Consider the following 26,400-nt stretch of genomic DNA (forward strand, 5'->3'; position numbering starts at 1 on the left):
GATTCAATTTACCATAGCGGTATTTTGACGGTAATTTGACCCCGGGGTCAATTTACCATGGGGTTCAAAAAACCATATGACAGCGGATTTTTGTGACAACAATGTTGGTTATTGATGTTGTCCATGCATTTACTCCTTAAATTGTTCAACCAAAGCTTTTAAAATTTTAAACAACAAAATGAAGGTCAAGTTCAATAATGTCGATTTTGACTTTTACCGTTCAGGAGTTATGGTTATTGAAAGATGGAAAAATGGCGTTTACAGTCGTGTCCGTGCATTTACACATGAACTGTACAGCTCAACCAAAGCTTCCCAAATTTTAATATGTTGTTACTGATGACAAAATGGAGGTCAAGTTCAATAATATTGTTTTACTGTTCAGGAGTTATGGTTCTTTAAAGATCTAAAAATGGCGTGTTCATTCATGTTGTTGCATTTACTCATGAACCATTCAACCTAAGCTTTTTAAATTTTAATATGTTGATACTGATGACAAAATGGAGGTCTATATTGACGATTTTCACTTTCACTGTGCTAAAAAGAGGCATGGTTTGTAAAGCAGCTATATTTACAAAGTGCAACCTATAAAGCCTCTCGTATTTATGTTTCAGATTTGAGACAAAGAATTGCAAAGTCATCAAAAAACAGGGGAGACTGCAGTATAGCAGATACACTAAAAGACACCACAGAACTAGTAGTAAATAACATTTACAATTAATTTTTTGTTTAAATGTCATGATCAATTTAGGGAAAACATTTTATGTTATTATATGTTTATCTTCTGTATATTTACTGCAATCCAATACATAGCCAAATTGGCAAATAAATGCCGGATATAACTTGAATTTGATTTTTACAAAATTTACTTCTGGATATTATTATACCTGAGAATGTTTTTTCTATACAAAAAGTAATGAAATAATTGTGCTATTTCATTCCACAGACTATTTGCCATTCAATAGTTTCAAAGACTATTACCCGGTTAATATTTTCATTGGACAGTAACGACGTCACAAACTTTTTCACTTGAATTTTTGCGCTTGGCAACATCAATATGATATCGTAATTTTTTTTAAATCTGTTTGTGTCTGTTCTAGTTTAAAATTAATATATCACTTACCAGAAGCAATTAAAAAAAAGAATAAGAAAATCTTCGCGACTAATTTTTAATAGATCTAAATATAGTAAATTGTATTATATGGGTCTGTGTACAGTACTTTAGCTAGTCTAGTAAAATTTATTTTATGCATGGGAGTTTTTCCTAGTCTTGACTCTTGATTACAGTAAATGAAATATTTATAAGTACATCCAAAACTATAAAAAAAAAAATATAGTTCATCATGTGCATGTTTATGTGACATTTTTCTTTTCTTTCAGATGATTTATGTGAACATTTTATAAAGTTGATTTGTTCAGTATAATAAAGCACCTAATGACTGCATACCTGTCAACCTGTGACGATGAAAATGCAGGTCATGACCTGCATTGAAGAATCAAATCTCAGGTCATAACGCGTACGAACTTTTTCGAGCTGAATTTCAGTATTTATGGTACTTTTTTCTTATAATTTAAATCAAAGTTACCTAAACATCAATGCATGTTCACTTGGTTAAGTAGTTTTAAATCTTATTAATTATTATTTCATTGCACTTTGAAAGATTTTTTATAAATTTGTGTTCATTATTTTACCCTCAAACATCAGGATATAGTTTTTGAAGAGTAATTTTATACTGTTTTAGACCAGCTATTCAGTCTTCAAACACATCATCCAAATCATTCATAACAATCAAACTTTTTCATTGAAATTATACTATAATAAAATATAGTAATATAGTTAAAGGAAGTATAGATGTACAAAATAATTTTCAACTTTTTTTTTTCAAATTGTATAATGGTATAAAAATAATGAAAAGTTATATTTCAATATGTATTTGAATTTCATTTTTTTAAGACTTAATCTTTTCCCCAACAAAAAAAACAGAAATATAAGGAATAATTTTGAATGGTGACAAATAAGGGGAAGTAACTCTAGTAGAAATATGTTTGTAAAACAACAGTGCAATTTATTTACGACCTAAAGCTAAGGTAATTGGTGTTAATTAACAGTGTGTTTGACACCAAAGCTGTTAAGTGAAGCCATGCACTTAATGGGTCACTTCATTTGACAGTTTACACAGCTAGATGAACTTTCTGTTCATGGAACAATTATGAATTTGCCGGCATGTCAAAGGAATATTACTTATGAAATCAATCTCAAGGCTAAGAAATACAGGTGAAAACGGGTCATTTTCTGAATTCCCGGGTTATTGAATGACCCGACGGGTGTTCCGGGTGATCTCTCAGAATTGTGAAAATCTCGGGTCACACCCGCAGAATACGGGTCAGTTGACAGGTATGTGACTGGTTGTGCGGGTAATAGCAAGTTTGTTGTCCCTCCGCATACCAACTATTGTCCTCGGCTTCGCCTCGAGCAATAGTTGGTATCTCAGGGACAACAAACTTGCTATTACCCTCACACCCAGTCAATAGGTGTATACTATCTTATGAACATAAACAAGCTTCTGTCCAAGTTTGGAAGAAATTTAGGTTAGTTCAAGAAAATTATTATAATTTCAAAACCTTTAATCACAGGGTGAATATTTGTGGACACCACCAATGACGCTGACAGAATGAAGGATCACTTTGTATCGCTTTTTCAACTAATTTCACGGGGTCCACTGAACATAAAATGTGATAGTGCGAGAGGGGCATCCATTTACTATGGACACATTCTTGCTATGCCTTATTTCTATCATTTATAGAGATTACTTAATATATAAATATTCTAATGTAAAGTCATTTTGTTTGTTGTGTTAACATCTAGCTACTTTTGTACACCTCAGGATGAATCCATGGAACCATTCAGCGAAGGAGAATTCCAGTATCGTACAGACCTTTCACCAGAAAAGGATCCATTGCTTAATTTCATAGCAAGCCTTCAAAAAACACCACTTCAAGGTCAATTTGCAATGCCTGCTGACCATGTTCACCAGGTGTTAAATCAATCAGGAAAAAGTATTGGAGAAGTAACAATGGTAGGGCAGAGCGGTGACCAGCTATCTAGAGATCAATTCAATATATCACCAATATACAATGATCAACATTCTAGAATATCCACTTTTGATTTAGATCAGAAAAACCAGTCTCTCGAGAAAGGAGGAAAGAATAGAGATGGCAATAGATCTCCAACTCAGATTTTAAAAAGAAATGGTTATTCACCCACAAAGGAGAAGTCACATGACATTTACCATAGTAATGGATTCTTAAATCAAGGTAACATGGAGAGAAAAAAAATTATTATGCCTCGTCACATTGCATAGCTCATCAGATAAAAAATAAAATCACAAAAATACTGAACTCAGAGGAAATTCAAATCGGAAAGTCCCTAATCACATGACAAGATCAAATGACAAAACACATGAAAAATGAATGGACAACAACCGTCATATTCCTGACTTGGTACAGGCATTTTCAAATGTTGATTAAACCTGGTTTTATAGCGCTAAACCTCTCCCTTTGTACGACAGTTTCATCAAATTCCGTTATATTTACAATGATGCGTGAACCAAACAGACATAATAAATAAAATATGGGTACTGCAATCATCATCATGTTACAATTTTAAAAGAAACAATTTTAAAGAACACAAAAGTATCTATCAAATTAAAAACACATTCATTGCTTCAAGTGTGACGTCAGAAAATTTATACGTCATAGGAAGAAATTTTGTCGTTCAATGTTTATGCAAACAATTTTAAAATATCACATGGGCAATGTTAGCATACAGGGTTAAAAAATCAAAAGTATGTAAGAATTAATTTCAGAAACAGAAGGGTGGACAGGAATTTGCCCCAGAGTTGGTCCACATGTGCAAAAAGAGTCAATTTTAACGTTTTTTTCATTCTTTTTCTCGACCTGGAAATCTGAGAGATGCTAATAGATGCATCCAACTGTAGTTTACATGTAGAGTGAACCCCAGTGAACACATTTATCACAACAGCTGTTAGGTCGGAGTGAAACCTTGAAGGTAATCCTCCAAAAATTTTTTTGTCCAATTTCAATTTTTGAAGTTGTATTTGAACTCAAAATGAATATTAAAGTGAGAATCATGACAATTAATAGTGTCAGATTGAGGAAACATGCATACATTTTGAATTAAATGGCATTACGATGACCACGAAATGTATTCAGCGCCATTGACAGGGGCGTAGCTAGACAAAAATGATTTGCAAGCAACTACTGAAAAATTTTGGGACCCTTTTATGCAGAAATTTTTTTTTTCTTCGGTTTTTGGTCATTGGACGGTTAAAAGAGGAGCTACATGTTGTGATGCACATAGGACTTATAAACAATTCATGAATGCAAAACTATTTAGAAATCTTGACTTCTATATGTAAGCAACAAATTTTTGTGATACAGAATTTACTCAAAATTGTCCAAAATCTGCTCTTCGGGAACGTCTCTTTTACTTTGTCAATATTCACACTGAAATCCTGATGAATATCATGCAGTTATGCTAGCGATAATAACCTAGCTGTAGTTGTTCATGGTTAATCATACATATACACTCACACCACATCTTCCTATATCTATATATGTTTTCAACAGATTTAGTACAGATTTAGTACACTAAACGATCTCTCCCCGGTAGCACTCGTGTTTGCCTTAGAGCGACCTCCAATTGAATTGAATTTGACAAATTATATGCCAGGCCAGTTTCGTATGTCTCAAACAATTCAGAGATTAGTTCGTCTGTTGTATTACCAACAACATGAGGGAGCAGATAATGCGCATAGAAGCCATATATCCTGATGATATCAGACGCGACTCCAGTTCTATTATCATGTGGTCTATGAACGCAAAACATAATGAGACTTTCTAATACTGTTTTAGCGTGTTTGCTGGGGGGATTTGCTCTGGTAGTCTGTCGAACACATCGCCTCGGCATACTTTCAACGATATCGAAGGGTACTGATAAATTTAATGTCAATTGGTACATCGCAGTCCAAATGTGCTCCGAAACTACTAGAGTATAACAAATTTAAATCTTGTAATAGATGCAAGTTACTGTTAGTCTTTTCATCTCCAATAAAACTTTAATTTTGAAACCAAATGCGGCTATTTAATGACATTACATCATTTAAAATGTGTTGGCGTATAGGGAGCTACGCGCCTGATTGATGCCAAATAACGGTTATTTAAGTATGGCAGTAATATTACGGCCCCCGCACAACAAGGGTTAAATTGTACAATTGAACAAACACCAGCTATCAACAATTACAATAAGGTTTATACCATCCTTTAGACCTTAGTTGAAGTATTTTTAGTTGAAGTTTTATAGTGATATTCAGAAATTCAACTTCCATACCGATTAAATTTTATTGAACAGGCTTGTTATCCTCAAAAATTATTTCTGCACCAACCTAAATAGTAATGTATACCTAAAGTGGTGTTTCCCCATACACACAAAATGGGCATGGTAACTTGAAAAAATCGTAAACATTTATAAGATGGGCACCTATAGTGTATGGAAAATTAGCAAAAAGACAACTACAGTATAATTTAAAACTCATTTAAAAATTATTGTACATGTATTAAATATCTATTATTTGTTTAATTATATTAAATCCCCTAACTAGCAGTAAACAATCATTAACATAGGTGATAAAACTGCTAAAGGCAAGGTATTTAACTTTATCCCATTGTCAGTTAATTAGAGTTTAAACAATCAAGTAACAATTTTACCGGAATAAAAGACATAAAAACGGCATGGCGTCTTTTAAATATGGCATGGCGTCTATTCATGCTAAACATGCTTAGGGAAAACACCTATAGGCTATAAAGCATCTCTACTGAATTGGTCTATTACTTTTCATTATTCAGAGCTATCGTCAACCTTACCATCAACCTCAATATGAATCAGTCAACTAGGCTTATTGCTGTCATTTCTACCATTTTTAAGTCAATCAATATATCATCAAATTCCCTTACAGAAGCTTCACACCTGAAACTTAAGGGTAGTAGTCTCAGGCCATAATCTTGCTGGAGAAATGACAATTTAATTCGACAAAGAATTTGGAAAATCGCCAAATCAAGCCTGCCAACTGACTTCATAGCGAAGTCAAATCGCTATCAAAATTAGTTTGTAATTTACAAGTCGTGCAGTTAAACAAAAATGATGACTGACAACTAAAAACTAGAGTTTAGTAACAACCAAGGACTAATAATGTCAACGATCAAATGAAATAAAATAAATGGCAACTTTGAACCTCCTCGTATTTAACATTCAACTATTTAATTTAACTATTTGAAGGGGAAATTGAGCATCTGTTTGGATTATCATTTTGCAATGATTTTTGTCGAGCCTGCAACTTTTGTTGCAGAAAGCTCGACATAGGGATAGTGATCCAGCGGCAGCGGCTACGGCGGCAGCGGCGGAGGTGTTAGCTCACTTCTTAAAAGCTATATATTTTAGAAGGTGGAAGACCTGGATGCTTCATATTTTGTATATAGATGCCTCATGTTACGAAGTTTCCGTCAGTCACATGTCCATTGTCCTTGACCTCATTTTCATGGTTCAGTGACCACTTGAAAAAAAAGTTCAGATTTTTTTCAATGTTAAATTCTCTCTTACTGTAAGTAATAGGATAACAATATTTAGTATGTGCGTACCTTGCAAGGTCCTCATGCCCGTCAGACAGTTTTCACTTGACCTCAACCTCATTTCATGGATCAGTGAACAAGGTTAAGTTTTGGTGGTCAAGTCCATATCTCAGATACTATAAGCAATAGGTCTAGTATATTCGGTGTATGGAAGGACTGTAAGGTGTACATGTCCAACTGGCAGGTGTCATCTGACCTTGACCTCATTTTCATGGTTCAGTGGTTATAGTTAAGTTTTTGTGTTTTGGTCTGTTTCTCTCATACTTAATGCAATAGGTCTACTATATTTGTTGTATGGAATGATTGTAAGATGTACATATCAAGCGGGCAGATGTCATTTGACCTTGACCTCATTTTCATGGTTCAGTTGTTATAGTTAAGTTTTTGTGTTTTGGTCTGTTTTTCTCATACTTTATGCAATAGGTTTACTATATTTGTTGTATGGAATGATTGTAAGGTGTACATGTCCAACTGGCAGGTGTCATCTGACCTTGACCTCATTTTCATTGTTCAGTGGTCAAAGTTAAGTTTTTGAGTTTTGGTCTTTTTATCTAAACTATATGTCATAGGTCAACTATATTTTGTGTATGGAAATATTTTATGATCTATATGTCAGTCGTGCAGGTTTTATTTGACCTTGACCTGGCTTTCAAGGTTCATTGCTCAGTGTTAAGTTTTTGTGTTTTGGTCTATTTTCTTAAACTATAAGCAATAGGTCAACTATATTTGTTGTATGGAAGCATTGTTAGCTGTACATGTCTGCCTGGCATATGGTTCAACTGACCTTGACCTCATTTTCATGATTCATGTTAAGTCTATGTGACAGTCGTAATAAAGCTTTAGATTTAGGAGTATCAACATAATATCAATGATTAGTAAAGAAGGCGAGACATTTCTGTGTGTGCACTCTTGTTGTCATAGGATGATGCATAATCACTCAGCTGATTTGTCTTATTTTTACAGCAGATGTCTGTGAGGGCATTCCAATGTTATGTTGCCACAGACATTTCTACCCATGTGACTTGCATTCTTGACTGATAATCGAATGTATTTTGTACAATTATGTGAATATTATCAAGAGCAAAATAACATTCTTTATTGATTGTTAGTTATTAATTTCATCAATAAATATTCATGAAAATATTTTTTTTAAAGAACATAGATAAATGATATCAAAATGTTTTGTAATGAAAAATGTATATATGAATAACAAATCAAGAATACCTAAAATTTGTGTTAACGCATGAGGAAGAATACCCGGTATCTCAAGAATGTTTTGCAACAAACACAGAAAAATATGAATGAATGCCTACTCAAATCCAATTTATTGTTACAGAAGAGTGTCCACCATGCACTTGCACTGAGACTAGCTTTCATTAGAATAGTCAACCTTCAATTTAAGTCCCATTAAATATTTCAATACTTTGATAAAATATTTGTTGAATGATGTTTTTCAGATTTAAGCATGCAGGATTCAGCTGTGATAAATGATCAGAAGAGAAGTTCAGTTGAATTTAATGATAAACCAGAAATTCTATCTGGAAGGAGACAACAGGATAGACATCATATTCCCTCAGGTGGAATAACTGTTACTCAAGGTGGCTTAATGCCTGGTGGTCGCTCTGCATGTGAGTACAGAAGAAAAGATGATTTAAATTTTCAAAATACACACACTTACAATCACTTTGCATCCTTGGTTATCCTATGTATTTGATAAAGCTTAAACCACTCAGCTGTGTTAAAAAAACTTCTTAAAAGCTTAATATTTAAATGGAAGAAGATCTGGATTCATCATCCTTTGTTTATAGTGCCTTATATTATGAACTTTCTGTCTAACATTTATCCAATGTCCTTGAACTCATTTTTAAGGTTCAGTGAGTACTTTTTTTTTTTCTTTTTTTTTATTAAATTTTAAACAATTTGCATGTGAGTACAGAAGAAAAGATGATTTAAATTTTCAAAATACACACACTTACAATCACTTTGCATCCTTGGTTATCCTATGTATTTGATAAAGCTTAAACCACTCAGCTGTGTTAAAAAAACTTCTTAAAAGCTTAATATTTAAATAGAAGAAGATCTGGATTCATCATCCTTTGTTTATAGTGCCTTATATTATGAACTTTCTGTCTAACATTTATCCAATGTCCTTGAACTCATTTTTAAGGTTCAGTGAGTACTTTTTTTTTTTCTTTTTTTTTATTAAATTTTAAACAATTTGTTTAACAATCACCTTATACATCAACCCTTAGTTGCACAGGGAAGCAACTAAGGGGGCCTTGATTTTTACAGTCTCATTTGTCGGGGGAAAGCAAATGAGAGAAAAAAATACCATTATGAATTATTTTAAAACATCTATCTTTATAACATCAGTGACTACTTAAAAAAAGATATTTGGTATGTCATTTCCTCTTTTATTAGAGGTAATAGGATAACTATATTTAGTGTGTGCATACCTTAAAGAACCTTATGCCTGTCAAACAGTTTTCACTTTACCTCAACCTCATTTGATGAGTCAGTGAACAAGGTTAATTTTGCAAGGTAATAAGAAAAAGAAGATGTGGTATGAGTGCTAATGAGAAAACTCTCCATCCAAGTCACAATTTGTAAAATAAAAACCATTAAAGGTCAAAGTAATTCAACAAAGAGCCTTGGCTCATACCGAACAGTAAGTTATAAAGGGTTACAAAAATGACTAGTGTAAAACCATTCAAACAGGAAAACCAACGGTCTAATCAATATGAAAATGAGAGTTGAGAATCATTTATGAACCACATAATCAAATTACATTTACTGAACATCAGGTTCTTGACTTAGACAGGTGCAAACAAATGCACCGGGTTTTAATACTAACCTTCACCCTTACCTGAAGCAATAGTGTAACATTACAATATTGAAAGACACACAATGTGCATATATCAGATACTATAAGCAATAGGTCTACTATATTTGGTATAGTCTATATAGTTACCTCCCCATCATATTCTTTTAAAGTCATTTATGTTCATCTTCCTTTCCATAATAGTATCAGATACATATATATGTAGCAAGTTTTTATCTGCAGATGTAGTTGTGAGTAATAGTTAATAAAAATTCTTTATTTTTAAGTCGTCCAAACACCTGAACAAATATTGTCCATTTTTGCATAAACTGTTCAGTGTTGGATCTCTGTGGTCTTATCCAGCAGTGTTTCGACAAAGCAAAAAAACTTGTTTATTGCCAACTTATTTTCAGGGAAATTATTTTCCCCCACTTCATCAACATGATTAATACATCTTATAAATAATAAAGGCTTTATTTTGTTTACAGATTATAATTAAGTTAGTTTTTGTACCTGTTTGGATCTATAGCGGGAATTTTCATTTTTTCAAAATTTATACCTGTCTGGGTTCTTCCAGTCAAGTTCTAATTGTAACTGTTGAGATCTACCGTAGAAATTCTCATTTTAATGGGATTTACGAATTTACAGGTAAATTATACCTATTTCGATATCAACCAGATACATTGTTATCCACTGGATAACTCTGCTCCACCAAATAACTGAACCACCGGTTAACTCTGAAAGGCTTTTTAACTCTGAACCTCTGGTTACTATGGTTACCTTATCTATATAAACTGGGGTGCAAACATCAATCCACCATTCTGTCTTTTTGGATTGAAACCAGTCAGGTTATGAAACATCACCAAGTGCTGTTAATTATGTGTATTGACATATACTATATTTTTATGTTTTCACATTTCTCCCCGCTGATACACATAATTAAAATAGCTTCTACTAACGAAAGCTCCATTTAGAGCTAATGTGGTTAGAGACCTCTTATGTCAGTACACCTTTCCTATATTGCCAAATATATTTAGTATATATAGAACCATTCAAGGTGTATGATGATGATGATGTCTGTCAGAAAGTGTCAATCTGACATTGATTTCATAGATCTGTGATAAATGTTAGGTTTAGTGAATAGATTTGTCTGCTTCTCAGATATTATAAACAATCAGTCACCCCATTCACGCTAGGATATTTAGATCAATTTAATCTATATCTGTTCACTTTAGATCAGTTTAAGGGCTAATGTGAACGCTTTGAATCGTTCGTCAATTGGTCTAAACTAAAAAACCAAAAGAGGTATTTCACAAGGGCGTAGCTAGGCCAAAATTATGTGTACTCAATGCCAGGGTAGGAAGTCATATGGCGAGGTTAATGGTGCAAAATCCTGCATTCTCTTGATTTCCTGGGACTTAAAATGACCTTGCAGAAATCTTATTTTCATCACTAACTTTTTAAACTAAAATATATGATAAATAAATTTTGAAAAAATATTAATTAGAGAAAAATAAACTTCTAATCTGTAGTGGGTTGTTGGTATTAAGTACAATTAAAATATATAGTGCTACCACCATATATTTTAATTGTAACATAATCAGTCTCAACCTACTATACATTAGAAAGCCAACAACGTCTGCAACTTAACGCGTTATTTTTTTAAATGAGAAAATAAATAAATAAATAGTGTCACATTTCTCTATTTTTTATTCAATAAGTGAACAAGCACTCTTTCTTTCAACTTTTAACTTCGAGTCCAATTCAATTAAAAAAATCAAGGACCATCAAATTCTTTTCTTCTACCGATCGTGTCAGCTAAAAAAAAAATTCACGGTATATGTTCAAGAGACCAAGCCAGATAAACCGTGAAATACATTGCATTTCTCAAGTTTTCTCGTGGTACTAAAAGACTGTTGTGCCGTTGCCGTCAAATAAAAACAAACAGGAAAGACGATGCATGAAAATTACACTTGAATGCCCGTTAAACTTAAGTTTGACTGGACTGTTTAAAAAATCTGTTTTGATGACCTATGTAAGACTATAATACCTCACAGGAAAATTAAAAAAAATGAATTGCTGCTGATGGTCTCTTTAGAACTTGAATCTTATTTCATCAGTAAGTTTGAAATCTTAAGAAAAGATGTCAGGGTAAGAAGGCAAGACATAACAATTGTTTTCTGACAACCCAAAAACTCAGCTATTTTATGATTGTCTGAATCAGCAGCACAATCACGATGCTGGTTCCATAAATGTGAATCGATCCAACTTTAATTGTGAACTCTAGGATCAGTTTAAACTAGTATGATTGAATCAAAAATAATTTATGCACATGTATAGCGACAAAACTACAAGTGAAATAACATAAATAGGTCATTTCTGTATTCATGTCTTTCACTGGAAAAGATTGTTAATTTCGCACCCCTTTATGACGTCATTTACCAGATAGAAGGAGTGCCTGTATCCCTGCTCTAATAAAAGTTTCAAGCACTTTCATAATCGTCATTCTGTAGGGTAGTATAGAAATAGTTAATGTTCCGTAAGTACATAATCGTGATTGCCGTATGACTGAGGGAGGGTGACCACCCTTTAAGATTTTAATTTCCCAAAAATTTGGTGCTGTATAAAATAAAACTTTTTCACCCGTTTGCTCAACATGTGTTGGGAATTTCTATGCATACATTTTTGTCACGTGGTGATGGACGTCACATGACAGATTTGTCTGAAAACCGTATCCCGGAATTGGCCTATCCCTGTATATATCAATGGTTGGTTGTTTTTTTTAAAACCATTATTTTTCTGTTTAAAAGCAGACCTTTGTGTATATGCAAGTAAAAACAAACGGAAAAAAGTTGTCTTCGCTGTCCATAAATTTGTGTCTTCTGTTGTTTTTAGGTAAAGATTGCATGAAATGCAATCAAAACCTTATGGGACTGACTTGATATCTAAATCTTCCAAGGCTGATACCTTTTTGATACACAAATATATGTATTGATCATAACATTCTGTACATCCTATCCATAAACATATCCAGAAATTTATTGACGTAATATATCAAATATTCAAGACACAAAATGATGTTAGACTTGTCAAGAAAATTACATAACTTTTGCAAGGTGCAAGAATCTAAATATCTGTTCTAAAAATATAAATGATGTCATTGTTAAGATAGTCTTTATAAATTGGAGTTCTCTTCCTTTGTCTATAGCTAGAATAACTAAATTACTGTTAAATCAACTACAACCAATCTAATGTTTAATTTTACTTCCCACAGATAAATTGAAGCAATCTTTAACCTCAGTGCACGTGCTTACAAGCACTTTGATTGGGTTTTTTTCCCTTTTGAACAGGAACACAGCATTTCTTTATTTTGTTACTTCCTTGCTACAGTTATTTGTTTAAAAAATTAATGAAAATTACATTTATAACACCATGCAGTATCAAAATTTGAACTTGTGATTCAAGAGAAATACATCTTCATTCATTTTTTAAGTGTGTGTACCAGTGTACTAACACATAAATTTGATTAATTAACTCTATTAATACACAATGTTTGCAGTTTTATAGGAAATTAGCTCAGATCGATTGCATTTTTAATAGTTGTGTGAATGCAGTGGTTCAGATTAGACCGATAGAGATCAAAATGATTAAAGATATTGTGAACGCTAACTGATTTTATTTAGAGCGATTCAAATTAGATAAAAAATAAAATGCTAGTGTGAACATGGTCTATGTTTGGTGTATGGAATGACTTCATTGTGTATGCCCATCTAACAAGGTCCAAAGGGCATAATCTTGTTTTCACATATCATTCACAATCTTTCGTTTATTTAGTTCCTGTAGTAAAACTTTGATCTTAAAGACTTTTTAGTATGAATTATATTTTTTGAATTTTAAGCTCAACTGACCGGAATCATGTAAGCTATTGTCATCTTTTGCATTTATCATCCATGTTTCAATCTGTCCTTTTTTCCATCCGTCCATCATTAGACAATTGACATTTTTCTGTTCTATTCCAATACTCCCACAACAGAATTGGTTTTACATAGTTCATATTGAATGTCAAACCATATGGACATTTATATTTCTCTGAATTTACCAGGCCCATTTTGAAATAAACATGACTGGAATGATGATATGGAGGAATTGATGTTGACATAGCAAATAAATTCAATAAACATGTCACAAAGATAGCTGAAATTTTAATTACTAATTAGTATATTTAGTTTATATCATCCCGATAGTGTTTCACTAAACTCCTCATGTTCCATGAACTAATAAAAGCCTTGATTATGACCTTAAAAGAAATAAGCTGGGTTCTATTTTCATTTCAGTGAAATCTGCAATGCGTAAACCTCCCCAGATAAAAAAATCTGTAGAACAGCCAGAAAGATCAGTTGGCATGAACCAATACCATGCCATTAATGTTAGAAGTTCAGACAAAGACATGAAAGATTCTTATGAAGGATCTCAGGGTAAGTACTGTGGATTCATTTATTTTCGAGGGTATCAATTTTTCGTGGATTGCTGAAAACTTACATATTTGTGGATATTTGATTTCGTAGTTTTGCCAATCTCTGTATGCAAAGCCTATTGAAATATGTTATTCGCTGAACATTTGATTTCATGATTCGCCTGTACCCACGAAACCAATGAAAATTGGTATCCAACAAATAATAATGAATCCAGAATTTGTCTGACTTCGAAACTTTCCTCACATCAAGCATTACTTTTTTTTAGGCACAAAAATATTTGTATAGAGGGAAGTAAACAGATATTTTATTGATACAAAATACACCAAACAGTATCTGAATTAATATGCCAGTGAAATTGTTTGCCTTAAATTACCAGAGAATAAAGGCTTTTTCTCCTGGAGAAGAATTGTGACCAAGAAATCCACTCTAAAACTAGGAGACTGATATGAGGATTCGGTCACAACTAAATGTTAAACCTAAATAACCATGCACCATTAACTAGCAGTAATACACAGAAGATTAATTCCACTTAGTATATAATTTATTTCCAAGACTGGAACTTGTCACCAAGCCTGTGACTTCCAAACTTATATCTTTTACAATATAGTACAATATATATATATGAGAATTAAACAATAAGCTAAGATCAATTATTACATAATGTGTTGACAAATATAAACAAGTTATTATCCAGATAAAGAAAGATAAATAATTAATACAACTCTTTTAGCAATGTCTCTAATTTAAGAAGGATAAAGGATTAAGCCCTGAGGCATTATTGTCACTTTGATTGTAAAATGTCCATTATCAATTAGATATATATTAACTTATTGTCCAAGTAGAATATATAATATAAAACATAATTAATGATAAATTCTTTGAGTCTCAACATTAACATTAAAAACCTAAACACATTTGAAAGTCATTTTAACTCTGTCATACATTTCTCCCTGTCCGACTAAAACATTTCCACATGTTTTTGAATAGCACCTTAAATCTTAAGATGTATTTTTGGAAACACGAGATTTGCGTTTTGAATTCTTTGAACTGCTTTTGGTTGAATGTTTTTTATTTTGGTTTTGAATCAATTTGTCAACAATATCCATTGGAGACATACGTGTCTCTGTATTAAGTCTAGTTTCTTGTTTCTCGATGGTTGAATTTGCACATTGAACTGATGTCAGATGTTCCATTTTACTTTTTAGAGTCCTATTTTCATCCTCAAGTTTTGAAACTAATTTTAGATGAGTGTCACTTTGTTCTTCCAGCATTTTGTCCACATCTTTGTTCGTAATAAAATATGTTTCCTCACCGTCAGAATCAAACATTGTATTTTCTTCTTCGATCTCTTTATATTCCTCTAGTTCCTCTGATAGTTCACTGTTCTTTTTTATAAGTTCTTCCAGTATTTGATTTGTTTCAGCTTCTGACTCTTTGTTTTGGTCTACAGTTATTGAGAGTTTTTCATTTTCCTGCTTTAAATCTGATGTTTGGTCAATGAATTTGGTAATTATTTGCCGAGCTTGAATTATTTCATTTACTAGTTTTTCTAATTGAGACTGTAATTCATTCACATGATTTTGCTGGTCAATTTGATTATCCTTGTATTTCTGCTTAACATTTTTCAGTTCTGTTTTAATCACACCTGTTAAATCCAAATATTTACCAAAATTTGTATCCTTTAAGTTTGAAAATGGCAGTTCACGACATGTTTTCTTGTTCTGAATGTATGTGTCCATTCTCTTCTTGTCTCTTTGAATTTGCCTATTGCTTTTTTGCTTTGAATTCAATGCATTAAGTTCCAATTTTGGTTTATCACTAGTTTTGCACATCCTTGCATAATGTCCTATTTTCTTACACTTATAGCAACTCCTAGTTAATGAATAACATACTTTATATAAATGTTTATTTCCACATCTTCCACATGTTGGCATTGTTGGTAGCTGGCAAGGAAAATAGTTCCATTGTCTCCACTGTGGTTGGAATGAGTAGTTCATATTGTCATTAAACGAAGTTTCTCTTCTTGGGGGGTAACTCGCTGTGCTGCTGAGGTTGCCGGAAAAGGCGGTCCTCGACCATGTGTAACCAAGAAATCCACTCTAAAACTAGGAGACTGATATGAGGATTCGGTCACAACTAAATGTTAAACCTAAATAACCATGCACCATTAACTAGCAGTAATACACAGAAGATTAATTCCACTTAGTATATAATTTATTTCCAAGACTGGAACTTGTCACCAAGCCTGTGACTTCCAAACTTATATCTTTTACAATATAGTACAATATATATATATGAGAATTAAACAATAAGCTAAGATCAATTATTACATAATGTGTTGACAAATATAAACAAGTTATTATCCAGATAAAGAAAGATAAATAATTAATACAACTCTTTTAGCAATGTCTCTAATTTAAGAAGGATAAAGGATTAAGCCCTGAGGCATTATTGTCACTTTGATTGTAAAATGTCCATTATCAATTAGATATATATTAACTTATTGTCCAAGTAGAATATATAATATAAAACATAATTAATGATAAATTCTTTGAGTCTCAACATTAACATTAAAAACCTAAACACATTTGAAAGTCATTTTAACTCTGTCATAGAATCCCAATTTGAAAAAAAAATGTTTTAATTTTAAATTATTTCCAAAAGGCAACTTTTTTCCCAAACAGTGCAAGTCTCAGTAGTAATTGTGCATGAATACACACTGTATGCAATCTGAATGAATAGAGTTGAAACTGGGTGTCGCATTTTTAGCTCACCTGGCCCAATATAGAAAATATCACGTTTTATCATATTAATGGTTGTTTTTTACAAAAAACAGAAAACTTTTGTTTGATTAAATTTTTCTTAACTTTGCCACATAAGGGGAACTCAAATGCAAGGGCAGATAATTCAGATTAAGTTATTTTTACAATAGAATCATACCTGTCAACTGACCCGGATTCTGCGGGTGTGACCCGAGATTTTCACAATTCTGAGGGATCACCCGGATCACCCGCCGGGTCATTGAAATAACCCGGAAATTCCGAAAATGACCCGATTTCACCCGTATTTCTTAGCCTTGAGATTGATTTTCATAAGTAATATTCCTTTGAAATACCGGCAAATTCGTAATTCTTCCATGAACATGCAGTTCATCTAGCTATGTAAACTGTCAAATTAAGTGACCCATTAAGTGCATGGCTTCACTTGACAGCTTTGGTGTCAAACACACTGTTGATTAACACCAATTACCTTAGCTTTAGGTCGTAAATAAATTGCCCTGTTGTTTTACAAAGATATTTCAACTAAGAGTTACTTCCCCTTATTTGTCACCATTCAAAATTTTTCCTTATATTTACGTTTTATGGGTGAAAAAGATTAAATCATTATAATATAAAATTCAAATACATATTGAAAAATTACTTTTCATTATTTTTATACCTTTATACAATTTTTAAAAAAAAGTTGAAAAAATATTTTTTACATTTATACTTCCTTTAACTGTATTACTATATTTTATCATAGTCTAATTTCCTTGTCAATTGAGGGTTGAATGTAATACCTCTACATGGTATGTTTAAAGGCTAGTAGTCTCATTTTAAAATTACAATTGAAAAATAAATTTTAGATGATGACAAAAAGTAAAGGACATAAGACTGTGATACACAAGTTTATAAAAATCTTTAAAAGTGTAATGAAATAATAATAAATAAGATTTAAAATGACTTAACCAAGTGAACATGCATTGATGTTTTGGTATCTTTGATATACATTATAAGAAAATGTACCATAAATACTGAAATTCAGCTCGAAAAAGTTCGTACGCGTTATGACCTGAGATTTGATTCTGCAATGCAGGTCATGACCTGCATTTTCATCGTCACAGGTTGACAGGTATGATAGAATGTGTTAGGAATTTACCTATTTTATAATGTAGCAAGAAAACGGGTCCGGTGACCCCATTTTTTCTTTTTCTTAACTGAAAGCATAATATTAAAGCTATCATCTCATATGTTATCTCTAAATTCTATGGTGTAGTTTACACTTTATTGCAGAAAATTGGGTTTCCGTGCATAATCTATACAAAAATCTGTCTATTTTTAAGTGAAAATAAGTCCAGTGACCCATTCTTTTTATTATAATTTTTTTTAAAGCATGATCTAAACTACATTTTGGCAAATTATTAAAAAATTCTATGGATTATAAATTTAGACACCCCATCTACCTTAAGGAGTAATTGCCCTTTATAGTCAATTTTATAGTCAAATTTAACCAAACTTGTCCACAATCATCATTGGAGTATGTAGTTTAAAAAATGTGTCCATTGACCTGACCAGCCAATCAAGATGGCCGCCATGGCTAAAAATAGAACATAGGGGTAAAATATAGATTTTGGCTTATAACTCTGAAACCAAAGCATTTAGAGCAAATCTGACATGGATTAAATTGTTTATCAAGTCAATATCTATCTGCCCTGAAATTTTCAGATGAATTGGACATCCGGTTGTTGGGTTGCTGTCCCCCAATTGGTAATTTTTGTCGAGCCTGCAACTTTTGTTGCAGAAAGCTCGACATAGGGATAGTGATCCGGCGGCGGCGGCGGCTACGGCGGCGGCGGCGGTGTTAGCTCACTTCTTAAAAGCTATATATTTTAGAAGGTGGAAGACCTGGATGCTTCATATTTTGTATATAGATGCCTCATGTTACGAAGTTTCCGTCAGTCACATGTCCATTGTCCTTGACCTCATTTTCATGGTTCAGTGACCACTTGAAAAAAAAGTTCAGATTTTTTGCAATGTTAAATTCTCTCTTACTGTAAGTAATAGGATAACTATATTTAGTATGTGCGTACTTTGCAAGGTCCTCATGCCCGTCAGACAGTTTTCACTTGACCTCAACCTCATTTCATGGATCAGTGAACAAGGTTAAGTTTTGGTGGTCAAGTCCATATCTCAGATACTATAAGCAATAGGTCTAGTATATTCGGTGTATGGAAGGACTGTAAGGTGTACATGTCCAACTGGCAGGTGTCATCTGACCTTGACCTCATTTTCATGGTTCAGTGATTATAGTTAAGTTTTTGTGTTTTGGTCTGTTTTTCTCATATTTTATGCAATAAGTCTACTATATTTGTTGTATGGAATGATTGTAAGGTGTACATTTCTAGCGGGCAGGTGTCATCTGACCTTGACCTCATTTTCATGGTTCAGTGGTTATAGTTAAGTTTTTGTGTTTTGGTCTGTTTTTCTCATACTTTATGCAATAGGTTTACTATATTTGTTGTATGGAATGATTGTAAGGTGTACATGTCTAGCGGGCAGATGTCATCTGACCTTGACCTCATTTTCATGGTTCAGTGGTCAAAGTTAAGTTTTTGAGTTTTTGGTCTTTTTATCTAATACTATATGTCATAGGTCAACTATATTTTGTGTATGGAAATATTTTATGATCTATATGTCAGTCATGCAGGTTTTATTTGACCTTGACCTGGTTTTCAAGGTTCATTGCTCAGTGTTAAGTTTTTGTGTTTTGGTCTATTTTCTTAAACTATAAGCAATAGGTCAACTATATTTGTTGTATGGAAGCATTGTTAGCTGTACATGTCTGCCTGGCATATGGTTCAACTGACCTTGACCTCATTTTCATGGTTCATGTTAAGTCTATGTGACAGTAGTAATAAAGCTTTAGATTTAGGAGTATCAACATAATATCAATGATTAGTTAAGAAGGCGAGACATTTCTGTGTGTGCACTCTTGTTAAAGAAATTTTTGCCGTTTTTGGTTATTATCTTGAATAGTATTATAATAAGAGATAAACTGTAAACAGAATAATGTTCAGCAAAGTAAGATCTACAAATAAGTCAACATGACCAAAATGGTCAGTTGACCCCTTAAGGAGGTATTGCCCTTTATAGTCAATTTTTAACAATTTTCATTAATTTGGTAAATTTTTGTAAATTTTTACAAAATAATTTCCTCTGTTACTAATGGGCAAAGTTTATTATAGATAGAGATAATTGTAAGTAGCAAGAACGTTCAGTTAAGTAAGAACTTCAAACACATCACCATCACCAAAACACAATTTTGTCATGAATGCATCAGTATCCTTTGTTTAATATGCACATAGACCAAGGTGAGCGACACAGGCTCTTAAGAGCCTCTAGTTGTAATCTTTTACAAAAATCTTCTCCTCTGAAACTACTAAGACAAAATGTAACCAAACTTGTCCACAATTATCATCAGAGTGTCTAGTTTAAAAAATGTGTCCTATGACCCTGCCTGTGAACCAAAATGGCAGACATGGCTAAAAATAGTACATAGGGTAAAATGCAGTTTTCGGTTTATATCTCTGAAAATGAAGCATTTAGAGCAACTCTGACTGATGGCAAAAATGTTCATCATATTAAGATATATCTGCCCTGAAATTTTCTAACAAATCTGACAATCAGTTGTTGGGTTGCTACCCCTCAGTTAGTAATTTTATGGAAATTTTGCAGATTTTTCCTATTATCTTAGATATTATTATAGTATCTAATGATATCTTATACTATAAATTATGATTTTAACCTTATTTTACATGATTTCCAAAGCATCAGTAAATACAGGTGAGCCACACAGGCTCTTTAGAGCCTCTAGTTACTTCAGCAAGCCCCTAAACATAAAGTGTACTAGTTCAGTGAAAATGGATGTCATACTAAACTTCAAAACAAATAAATGAACTAAAATAAAGACTAACACACACAGGCCAGGGGCTCCTGACTTCAGGCAGACACAAAAAGGGCTGGGTTAAACATGTTTTGTGAGATCTCAACCCTCCCTCTATACCTCTAGCCAATGTATAATAAACAAATACTGTAAATTCAGAAATTATTGCGCGGCTTTTATTATTGCGAAAAAATGCGACAGAGTTGTAAACACAATAATTTAAACTCGCATTTTGAAATATTTGATATGAATTAAACAGGATTTTTCTCAAAATCGTAATTAAGTCTAAACTGACAAAATCGCAATAATCAATGCACGCAATAATTTCTGATTTTATAGTACACAGCAATACACACAGTATAACTCAGTTTAAAAGAAGTTTGAGGCAGATGTCAAAATAGGTAACGAAAGAAACTAAGCAAAGTTACAATGATACATAAATTTTACGTTTGTATTGCTTTATTTCATTAACAGATCAGCTGAGTTCACGTGCATATACTCCAGATCAAATGCGTTTAGATACTCTTGTGCAGTCTGGTTATCTGACATACTCCGGGGAGCTTATTCGGTCTGGACAGTCAATAGACAGAAGTACATACAGAGATTCATCAGAATACAGATATATGAATCCATCAAGAACTGAAAGAAGCCAGTCTCTTGGACTAACTTATTCTTTTGAAGAAGAAGATGATTACAATGAAGAAGAAGATGACTACAAAAAAAGTGATAACTTTGAAGAGCCTGTTAAATTAAAAATGTCTGTTACATTACCGACAACAGAAGATTCGAATGATGGCAGTCAGCTATCTGAAATTGACATTACAGATAGAAATACAAAATAAAAGAACTTGTATACCCATTGTTCCAAACTGTTATACTGTTGATTCATTTATTTTCGTGGGTTCTAATTTTCGTGGATTGTGGAAAACTTGCATATTCGTGGACATTTTATTTCATGGTTTTGTCAAAGTCTTTATACAAACCTTTAGAACATTTGTCATTCGTTGAACATTAAATTTGTGGTTCGCCTATATCAACAAAATCCACGAAAATTGGTATCCAACAAATAATAATGAATCCACAGTAAGTAGTCAATTTTAATCTCCTTCCTCAATGGTGAGGTGAATGAACTATGTCCTCATTGTAAACATCTAATTCTTTAACAGTAGTAAATGTATTAATTTTGTTTTTAGTTTCAGCTGATGATGATAAAAATAGCTAGGAAAAATTATACAATGTTGACATATCCCACAGTTATTTTCTTTTATCTATTTATATGTGATTTTCAACCATGGCCTCAATGTAATACAAAATGAATACATTTTGTACTACCAGGTTTATTTTGATTTTTCTTCAAGAGTCTTTAAAGGAGTAGGTTCAATAAGGCAGTAAAATGGTCCCTTTTATTGCTTAAATTTCAAATAAGGAGTTATTGACCAATATCACAATAAATCATGAATCATAGGTAATACAGTGACTAAAAAGGAAAAAGGCCATTTGTTAAAAATTTGTGTACCTGCATTTTATTCACAAGGTCAAAAGTTTCCATGAAAAAATCATTGAAAATGTGTAAAATTCCATTGATTATTGGACAGAAAACAAATAGCACATACATCCACAAAAAAGATCTTTTGAAATAATGTTATATAAATATATAATGTTGGATATTAAAGGAGTAGGTCCGGTAAGGGCCGATTTTGGCCTCAAATTTCAGGTTCACATCACGAAAGTTTTTGGACACTTTTTAAACACTTAAATGTCTATTTCAATTTATTTCGATTAGTTTATGTGAAAGATTTTAACTGATTTAGTCATTAAAAACGCTCTGATTCAAGCTCAAATATGAAAAATCTATCAAATGTGCCAAAAAACGTCACTTTTCAGATGGTTTTTGTCAAGAATGAAAGTGGCCGCATCCGTGTTCATCCTCAACCTTTATATATGTTTTGTATTATCATCAAATACAACTTACATTTAAATATTATGAATGAACACGAATGCGGCCACTTTCATTTTAGACGGAAACCGTCTAAAAATTAACCAAAATGCTAACATTTTGAAGAGTTCATTAATTTAGCATGACTTAATGATGCTAGAACGCGATATTTGTGCATTGTAATGTCAAAAACAGCTCATATTTATGTAGCAGAAGCATTTTACTTTCCAAAATGTAGCTTAAAGATTACATTTTCACAATTTTCCAAAAATGCTATATTTTGGGGCCAAAAAGGGGTCTTACTGAACCTACTCCTTTGTTGGCGCCTGCCCTCTATCTTTCCTGGTCCTAAATTTGGTTGAAATCTGGTCGATTGTAAAGTTTTGCCCAAATCTCTTATCTAGATGTAATAATCAACACTTTTGAATAAAACTTTGACATAAAAAGTTATATTTGACTTTCTCACATGTCTTTAAGTCAATTTAAAACATTTTTTCAACTTTATAATTGAGGCCAAATATGGCCCTTACTGAACTTACTCCTTTATTATTTAACTTCAGTAGAACTTGTGTTGTGATATTACTTTGTGTTAAATGGAATATTTAGTTGAGGATTGCATTCCTAAATTGTACTAAAATGATTTATTGTAACAAGAATAAGAAAATTGGTACTTTCATTTTATTTCTTAATTAATGGGTATGAAGTTAATCTAAATATCATTTTATTTTTTCATATATTTTTAAACAACCACAAATATTTTTACAGTCGTATAATGTCATTATCTTGTCGTAGTCAGAAGACATTTGGTTTCCAGACAAAAATTTGAGTATAAGTATATTGAAATCTATGAAATTGTACAACAAATGGAAAGTTGGGATTAATTTTGGGGGTAATTGTCCTAACTGTTTAAGAACTGGGGCCCACAAACAAGCATTTTTCACATTTTTATGGTGAATAAAATTTGCATTTAGATTTAAAATTGTGGGTTCTGTTTTCAAATTAGACCACATTAAAAGTCATATGAACCTTCAAATTAAAAAAAATCATGCATGTTTTTTTATAACTAAATGGCTGGGTTTTATTACAATGTATAAAACTTATGTACATATACTATTTTCTGAAAAAAATTCTATAATTTGTCCAAATTCAGAAGAAATTAAATTTTTCGGAATTGTTTGCTTCCAGCCAACAATTAACCAAAATGTTTTCTGTTTGCAGGTACCTTTCTCATAAAAATTCTGTGATTGCAATTACGCAAGTGTGAAGGGGAAAACCAAATTGGCAGAGAGAGTCAACTTAAACATTACTCTGTCATCGAAATAATCTATATCGTATTGTACATGTAATACAGGTTCTTACCTGAATATCCATGCTGATTGTTTACAAAGGTGACAATCTGTAAACTTCGGCTTCACAACATGATCATTTTACAAAGGTGACAATTGATAAACTTCAGTTTCTAAACACGACCATTAATTAACAGCCATATTTTCACAACAACACTGACGAAATGAAATATTTTTTTTGACAACACGAAATGGATGTGTAAAAAAGGATAAAATCAAGCACAGAAGACTTAGTTTATGATATATGCACGCATTGGTTTCCTGATTTATGGACAAAAGTAAATAAATTGGATTAATTTTATTTTGGTATCACCTTGTGGTCATCTGCTTCATCCAAGGACAGTTGGTTTCCAGAAAATAACTTTAGTATAAGTACATAGAAATCCATAAAATTTATACACAAGGTTTATAACCTCAAAAGGAAGGTTGGGATTGATTTTGGGGGTTATGGTCTCAACAGTGTAGGAATGAGGGGCCAAAAAGGTTACCCAAATAAGCATTTTAGTAGTTTCCAGTGTTTAAGTGTATGAATCTCTCTGAAATTATACCACAAGTTTCCATACAACAAAGGGATGGTTAGGACTGACTTTGTGGGTATATGGCTAAAACCATTTAGGAATTAAGGGCAAAAAAAGGGGGAAAACAAGGGTTTCCTGGTTAATGAACAATTAAGACAATTTAAAAGCAGTGTAAGGGAGGTAATCCTATCACATTCAATATTTATTTTTTTTAATTTTTTTTTTAAATGGGGCCAGTATGGGGGGGGGGGGGGGGGGTAAATTAGCAACAGCATTGTGTTTTGCATATCAAATGTGTCAAATATTTAATTACAATGCAAGTTCAGACCTGTATCAAGTGTTAATATTGGGTCCATTTTTGCCCCAACTGTTTGGGGTTGGACCTCTGCAGTCCTATCCAGCTGAGCTCAGCAAAGCAATTTATTTAATAATATGACTTTAAGGTCCAAATGGCCTAGATAAAACTAATTGGTTTTGATTTCAGCAAAAATTGAATGTATAGGGATCTTAGATATTCTGAATATAATTGTGTATTTATATATTGTATATTGGACCATAAAACGTAAAAGTCCAATTTTTTTTTTTTTAGTTCTTTGAGGGAGTTCAGTCTATGTCAGAAACCAATGCTGTGTCATACATTTAATCACAATCCAAGTTCAGAGATGCATCAAGCTTGGATAAGTTGTCCATACTTGCCCCAACTGTCCAGACCCTTGTAGTCACATTAAGCTGCGCCCAGTGGAGCATTTCATTTATTTTATTTAGAAACTGTTTGATATTTATTCATTATTGTTGGTTATCTCAACGAGATTGATTTTCTTGCTTGAGCTGGTACGACGAAAGTAAAGAAGCAATCAAGTTGAGATGACCAATGATAATCTGTTTATTGCTATTTTACCTATGAAGACATTGTTAATTTTCTTGTCAACAGAACATGTTCCCTTAGATTCTAGCGATAATTTATATATCAATTGACTCCGTTTTCATATCACTTAACTCCGCCAAGAACAGAAATTATCAGTAAGCAAGATCAATTAAAAATTTGTAGAATAGGGATAATATAGGATCTATATATTTTTTAACAAAAATAATGAGAGAATTAAAAAAAAAAAAGTGCTTATATAAGTACTGCTATACTCAATTGTAAACAAAACTATTCACCATTTATATAAAAGTTATGTTCAATTAGTGATGTCCACTACTTAGAGAAAAGATTGTGACAAGTTGTTCTAAGAAAAGAAATGAACAGAAAAGATGTTTCGTGGTTTAACACAAGACCTTTTGTAATCTTCTTGCTTAAAATTTGTACATACTTTTTTCACTGTGATACATTTTATATCTTGGTATATTTTTAAAGCTAGATGTTTTACATCTCTAATAAGACTTTATATTATTTGTTATTAAAGATGTAAATTAAAGATTCTTGGAGAAATGTTTTCTAAGGAAAAAATGTTATCTTAAAACAGAATTATAGCTTTCTGTCCTACATCACATTAGATTGGGCCACAGTTCCAGACTAGATCCTGCTCAGTGATAATGGACTTATTCAAAAAAAGTAAAACAACAAAAATACTGAACTCCGAGGAAAAATCAAAACGAAAAGTCTCCTATTAAATGACAAAATCAATAGCTCAAACACATCAAACAAACGAAAAAACTGTCATATTCCTGACTTTAAACTCAGTTGAAGCTTCCAATCTACATAAATGTCACTGAAACAAAATAGCAACATTGAAATGTTTTTTGAGGGATTTGCAATCTATTTATATTAAACAGATATAGGAAGATATTAAACAGTTCAGTTGAAGATGTTGTATTCCACAAATTGTTCAGAAACATTTTAACAAAACAGATGAAACGTCTTTTATTTTCTAACACTTCATTTCTCCAAAATATTGGA

General features: G+C 32.3%; 1 protein-coding gene across 2 annotated transcripts in view; it reads left to right on the forward strand.

The window, feature by feature from the left end:
• Nucleotides 1-25,918, forward strand: part of LOC139514209 (protein TALPID3-like) — a 178,458-nt gene extending 152,540 nt beyond the window's left edge. For both annotated transcript variants that reach the window (XM_071303034.1, XM_071303035.1), the window contains 5 exons: nucleotides 612-697; nucleotides 2,883-3,312; nucleotides 8,160-8,330; nucleotides 13,858-13,998; nucleotides 21,175-25,918. In XM_071303034.1, the coding sequence (XP_071159135.1) occupies nucleotides 612-697; nucleotides 2,883-3,312; nucleotides 8,160-8,330; nucleotides 13,858-13,998; nucleotides 21,175-21,542 (1,196 nt within the window). In that variant the 3' untranslated portion in view covers nucleotides 21,543-25,918. The remainder of the gene's footprint in view (nucleotides 1-611; nucleotides 698-2,882; nucleotides 3,313-8,159; nucleotides 8,331-13,857; nucleotides 13,999-21,174) is intronic.
• Nucleotides 25,919-26,400: the final 482 nt, after the last annotated feature.

Source organism: Mytilus edulis, chromosome 3 (assembly GCF_963676685.1).
Source record: "Mytilus edulis chromosome 3, xbMytEdul2.2, whole genome shotgun sequence".
Taxonomy (NCBI): Eukaryota; Metazoa; Mollusca; class Bivalvia; order Mytilida; family Mytilidae; genus Mytilus; species Mytilus edulis.